General features: G+C 43.4%; 2 protein-coding genes across 2 annotated transcripts; both read left to right on the forward strand.

Moving 5' to 3' along the window:
• The first annotated feature begins 3,679 nt into the window (after positions 1 to 3,679).
• On the forward strand, positions 3,680 to 4,174 carry LOC126669527 (NADH-ubiquinone oxidoreductase chain 4L-like). The gene is made up of 2 exons (XM_050363015.2): positions 3,680 to 4,041; positions 4,134 to 4,174. The coding sequence occupies exons 1-2, from the start codon at positions 3,834 to 3,836 to the stop codon at positions 4,172 to 4,174; spliced, it is 249 nt and encodes an 82-aa protein (XP_050218972.1). The 5' UTR covers positions 3,680 to 3,833.
• On the forward strand, positions 4,171 to 4,859 carry LOC126669526 (ATP synthase protein MI25-like). Its single transcript, XM_050363014.2, has one exon. The coding sequence runs from the start codon at positions 4,233 to 4,235 to the stop codon at positions 4,824 to 4,826; it is 594 nt and encodes a 197-aa protein (XP_050218971.1). The 5' UTR covers positions 4,171 to 4,232; the 3' UTR covers positions 4,827 to 4,859.
• The last annotated feature ends 1,124 nt before the right edge of the window (positions 4,860 to 5,983 follow it).

Here is a 5,983-nt window from a genome sequence, read left to right on the forward strand (position 1 = left end):
TAGGGAAAATGAGTCAAGCCCAATTCTGCCCTGAGAGGCACCTCCGATTGTGAAACTTTGAGTCCCACCTATAGACAAAAGTAGTAAAAAAAGCGACTTTTGGCACCTCGCTTAGGGCGGAATTCGCTTTGCTACGAAAAATCTCGTGTTCACTGGATTGGTTGCAAAACGAGACCCCGTTTAGGGCTCCAAGTAGGTTTTGTCCAAATTTCCCGGGTTTCATGAAACGCACCACTTCTTGTTCTTGGTTGGTAAGTGGTCAACCAGCGCTTAGTCACGTGAGGGAGAACGGAATGAACCTGGCGGGGAGTCTTTCTTCGCAGAGGAAGAATTGTAGTTTCATTCAGCGTTAGAGAACGGCTCCTAAGGAAGCCCCGAAAGGGCTGCCGTCCGATGGGTATACTATCGACAGGTGTGTCTGGTCTAGTGACTCTCTTCCTACCGCTAGGCGTGAAAGAATAGACGAAATAGAAATGTCATACCCACTCGACATTCTTTCTAGTGAATAAGCAGCGCCGGGCTTGGTATGTATACGTTCATCAAAGCCTCGTTTCCTTTGTTGTTCGTGCCCCTCCTTTCGTTGCTTGATCTCATCTCTATCGATTCCCTCCTATTCTATGCTTCATCTTAGTAGTTCATATAAGCGTAGTTGGGCCCCCTTGTTCCTTATTGTCTTCGTTTCCCCTTATCGAAGCTAGTACTCATCTTAGAGGGGATTTATTTCCCTTTCTCATTGACCGACGGCTCGCCTTCAACGAGCGTAATGTCAACCATATAGCAGGAGACTCCCATCGGCTAAGAAGCCTTTTGCCTTTGGACTTCCCTCAACAGCATGGTGAATGAAGTTGGCGCACTCCTAGAGTACAGGCTTGATGTGAGTCGTCTAACACTTCTCGGTCCGAGTCTGATCAATCGGCGAGTCCTGAACCACACAAAAGGTACTGAACCAGACTCCTACTAAGCCAAGCTCTATCCCGCAGATCTGGAGTGAGAAGAATATTGGACATTGAATCTTGGCTTAACCATATCCCTATACCAATGTAAGCTAGGGACAAAGAAAGATTCACTCTATCTTGAAGCAAGTGACTGGCCTAAAGGTTCCGCTCTGAGCTTTGCTTCGTACAGCTGAAAATAACAGGAGATTCTTTCTTTATGGGATGGACGAATAAAAGAAAGTTTTGAAGCCATTTGCGCGGGAGTGGAACCGATAAGTGTTAATCAGGACTATCAAAATAGAGCCTTTCCTTTCCCAAGAAAGGGCTATGCTATAAGAACAGAAAGAAGGGGCTGGGGAAACTAACCAGAGAAGCGCCCAATCTATCGGGTTCAATGTCTATGATTGGGATGAGTTGTACCTTGTCCTGGAAATCCAGCTTTTCTTTTGGAGCTTTTTAGGCCTTTCTCTCTCTAAGCTGACGTTTTGAACTTAGGGTGGACACAAGGTTTTCTTACTTCTTCAATTCCACATATAGATCTCATGTGTCTTTCGGATGGTTTCAATGCAGAGGAACAGGGTAGTCAAGCCAAGCTTTTCTGTCAGCTCATCATGTGTGTCACATATGGCAGAAGTCAGCAGCCGAAGCCAAGGTCAATAAAAAAAGGGTCAACACTCTTATCAACGGATTGGGAAACAAAGGAAGACAAAGAAAATCTTTAAGTAAGCCATAGCCCTTTGATCTCCGCATTCACTGCTGGTTCACAGATCATTAGAATTATCCAAGCCCAAGGTACGAGCACCGTGTGCGACTTACCAGTTTTTAAGATCCACTGGGAGAAGAAGGATTCAGTAAAAAAAAGAAGAAAACTGACCAACGCTAGAAAACAGCCTGAACCAGATTCCTAATCAAAAGCTCTGTCCATCCTTAGCCTTTCCGATAGGCTTCTTACCCTCTAGGATAACTTCACCCGGGTAGACTCGCATATCTCTCTTCTCGGAATTAGTAGAATCATACTACTCTACCCGGAAATAAAGATTAGATAGGTCCAGGTGCTGTAGCTGATGTCGAATAATAGGGAATGCCTCACATTCGAAGAGTCCTTACAAAACAATTTGTCTATTCGGCCCTCTTGAACAAGAAGTCCTCTAGACCCGGGATGTGTAGCAGTAAGAAAGACTAATGATCACATCCGCAAGTATTCCTCTCCTAATATCCCCTCTCGCCCCTCACCTCAGCCTACGACGGCAGTAGTTGCGGAAAGACGAGAAGACCAAACCCAATAAGAATTGCGTAAGATAAAGATCAGGATCTCTCCCAAGAGAAGAAGAAGCAGCGGCAGAGCAGATAGACTTGAATCCATTAGGGGTGGTTTCTCAGACATAAAGAAGTGGGAATTTTGAAGCTTACAAGATAGGAACTGGGTGCACGTAAAAAGAAGCTAGGTTGGCATTTGTCGGTAAACAAAACAAGAAATCCAGTCTTTTAAGAGGGGAGGCTAGGTTCAGACGGGTCTGGTTTCCTGTGGGTATCTAGAAGAAAGACTAGGTAGCAGCTAAGGTAAAGCATATATCGATACAGGACAAAAAGAAGACCAGATATAGATAGATCTGCTCTTTCACCCCCAACCGCCCAAACAAAGCTTCCCTTCCCTTTAGCTTACCTTCTCTAAAACTTTTATTTATATCTGTAGCCCGAACTAAGTAAAGTAAGGGCTTTGCCCCGGTGAGAAGGAAGCGGGAGACAAGCCCATTGGAAAGATAGGACCGGTGGCGGTAGGTGCAGGAGTAGAAAAAAAGTAGCAGTTCCGCTTTCTTTATCTTTATAGAGAATTCCCTTGCGCAATTAGTCACTGAATATATATTAAGTATGGGCTTAGTCCTGCCCTTGGCCATTCTCGTGGCTTTTCGGGCTGGACGGTTACGGGGGTGAAATACAGATAACATGGAAGAACGCTTGGGAGACTTGGGGTTCGACTCTGTCAAGGAACAAATATGTAATAAGCTTGAAGCTTTGTTCCATTTATATGGAAATATGAATAGCGACAATGATTTTAGATTCCCGGGAGGGTTGACCATACAGCAGGTCGCTGCACATATCCACCTAGATGTGGAAGATCTAGTTGTTCTCCAACATATATATTTAGTCTTAGTCAACCATGGTATACAAAGCCCGCACTTTATACAAGCCCTTGAGTATGTTAAAAATTTCGGTGGTATGTAAGTCATCGATTCCAATCCGATAAGGCTTTTCTTTTTTTTCGGTATGCCGCTCCGCGAGCAGAGCGAATGAACATAAATCCAACCTAATCTCATGAATATCCTTCGCCCGTTATCTCCTCATCTTCCTATTTATAAGCCACAGCTTACTTCGACGTTTCCAATTTTCCATAGAATCTCCGGGGCTTTCCTAGCCACTATAGTTTTGTTTTTTTATCTTCTTTGTCTGAAAATAGGTTTGATTTGCTTCACCTATGAGAATTTCTACCAATTCTTATTTTTTTCATCAAAGCTCATCCTAATCTCCGTCGAGATTACTGCCTTAGCCCTGTCCTATCATCTGTATAATGGGGTTTGTCATTTATTGACGGATTTTTTCGGGATTTTTCTTTCTTAGAATTGGCCGAAAAAGAAGCAACGCTATAGATACCATGACCGATCACCATCGATAAAGAAGAATCTTTCTAAAGAACTTCGAGTCAGCGGGGCCTTCAAGCATCCAAAATACGCCAAGGTTGTAAATGACATAGCCTTCCTGACGTACTGGAGTTATAACATTTGAATTTCTCTTACATTCCACGTTCACGAAATGGATCCTATCAAATATTTTACATTTTCTATGATCATCTCTATTTTAGGTATTCGGGGAATCCTCCTTAATTGACGAAATATTCCTATTATGTCAATGCCAATTGAATCAATGTTATTAGCTGTGAATTTGAACTTTTTGGTATTTTCCGTTTCTTCGGATGATATGATGGGTCAATCATTTGCTTCATTGGTTCCAACGGTGGCAGCTGCGGAATCTGCTTTTGGGTTAGCCATTTTCGTTATTACTTTCCGAGTACGAGGGACTCTTGCTGTAGAATTTCTTAATAGCATTCAAGGTTAAAGATTCATCCATAGAGAATTACCGAAATACGAAGTTCTCTTCTTCTTTCGTTTTCTTCTTTTTTTTTTCTTTTTACTTGGTTGGCAGGGTCAGGGCCTTTCTCGTTAGGCGAGCGCATCCGATTCTAGAGTCCTTTCCTAAACCACTTCCCGTTCAGTTGCTGAAAGATAGAGAGAAGCTTTCTAAATGAGATTGAGTTCCACGAATATGCAGGCTAGAAAGATGTTATTTGCTGCTATTCTATTTATTTGTGCATTAAGTTCGAAGAAGATCTCAATCTATAATGAAGAAATGATAGTAGCTCGTTGTTTTATAGGCTTTATCATATTCAGTCGGAAGAGTTTAGGTAATACTTTCAAAGTGACTCTCGACGGGAGAATCCAGGCTATTCAGGAAGAATCGCAGCAATTCCCCAATCTTAACGAAGTAGTTCCTCCGGAATCCAATGAACAACAACGATTACTTAGGATCAGCTTGCGAATTTGTGGCACCGTAGTGGAATCATTACCAGTGGCACGCTGTGCGCCTAAGTGCGAAAAGACAGTGCAAGCTTTGTTATGCCGAAACCTAAATGTTAAGTCAGCAACACTTTCAAATGCCACTTCTTCCCGTAGCATCCGTCTTCAGGACGATCTAGTCACAGGGTTTCACTTCTCAGTGAGTGAAAGATTTTTCCCCGGGTGTACGTTGAAAGCTTCTATAGTAGAACTCATTCGAGAGGGCTTGGTGGTCTTAAGAATGGTTCGGGTGGGGGGTTCTCTTAAGAATAAAGAAGATTAATAGAATCTAATTCATTTCATGCTAACAGAAGAGCGGATCTAATACCAAGACGACTTCTTTCTCAGGAAGTGCAGCAAGTACTTGATAAATTAAAGGTTGGGGAGCCCCCATTTTCTTCCAGAAGAAGCAGGAGCCTTGTGCATTGATTATCGGGCGCTCAACAAGGTAACCTAGCCATCAAGAACAAGTATCCACTTTGATTGCAGACTTCTTCGCCCAGAAGCACGAGATACTTCTCGAAGTTGGATCTACAGTCGGGCTACTACCAGCTGCGTATCGCGGAAGGAGAGCCAAAGACGACCCGTGTGACAAGCAAGCAACCAACCGGGCCTTTGATCTGGTTATGCCTTTTGGACTCACCAATGCCCCTGCCACGTTCTGCACCCTCCACAATGAGCTATTCCACCCATACTTAGACAACTGGTGGTATACTTTAATCGTGGGCTATAACTATTCGTTAAACGACCACGTTAGCCACCTCCAGACCGTTTTTAAGGTATTAAGGAAGAATCACCTCTATGTAAATAAAGAAAGAGAAATACTCCTTTGAACAGACGGAGATCCTAGGAATAGGGATTGGATGGGCATCAGAGCCATCGAGGAGTGGCAAGCACCCACAAAGGTGAGTGAGCTAAGATAATTTTTAGGGCTCGTGAACTATTATCGAAGATTCATTGTAAGTTACTCGAAGAGGGCTGCTCAACTCAAAAATCTCCTAAAGAAGGACATACGACCGATCATGGCACTGCACTGATCAGAAGAGTGTCAAAGAGCTTTTGAGGACCTAAAGCAGGCAGTGATTGATGACCCCGTATTGCAGTTGTCAGGTCACACTAAGCCATTTGAAATACACACGTCAGACTATGCCATAGGCGGTGTGCTAGTACAATAAGGTAACCCAATATGAGAGCCGAAAGTTCAATGAGACCGGGAGGCGTGGTCCAAGAGAAGGAGATGAAAGCAAGAGTGCTTGAAGAGAAAGCTACCCGAGCGGAGCATCCACTTATGATAAAGATGTTCCCTACAGCTAGGAAGAAAGAGATAGACAGTGCAGAGAAGGACTAGACCAATAGAGAGAAAGAAAGGTACGATTCTATCGTGATTCTTTCTGTATATAGAAAGGCTTCCAATCGTTCTTGCGGGAAAGATCTTGAGCT

Source organism: Mercurialis annua, linkage group LG2 (assembly GCF_937616625.2).
Source record: "Mercurialis annua linkage group LG2, ddMerAnnu1.2, whole genome shotgun sequence".
Lineage (NCBI taxonomy): Eukaryota > Viridiplantae > Streptophyta > Magnoliopsida > Malpighiales > Euphorbiaceae > Mercurialis > Mercurialis annua.

Excerpts from the sequence above, each read along its gene's own strand:
- LOC126669527 (XM_050363015.2), top strand. The coding sequence starts at position 3,834 with ATGTCAATGCCAATTGAATCAATGTTATTAGCTGTGAATTTGAACTTT. Across the intron at positions 4,042-4,133 it reads ATTTCTTAATAGCATTCAAG|GGTCAGGGCCTTTCTCGTTA; the intron begins GTTAAAGATTCA and ends CTTGGTTGGCAG.
- LOC126669526 (XM_050363014.2), top strand. The coding sequence starts at position 4,233 with ATGAGATTGAGTTCCACGAATATGCAGGCTAGAAAGATGTTATTTGCT.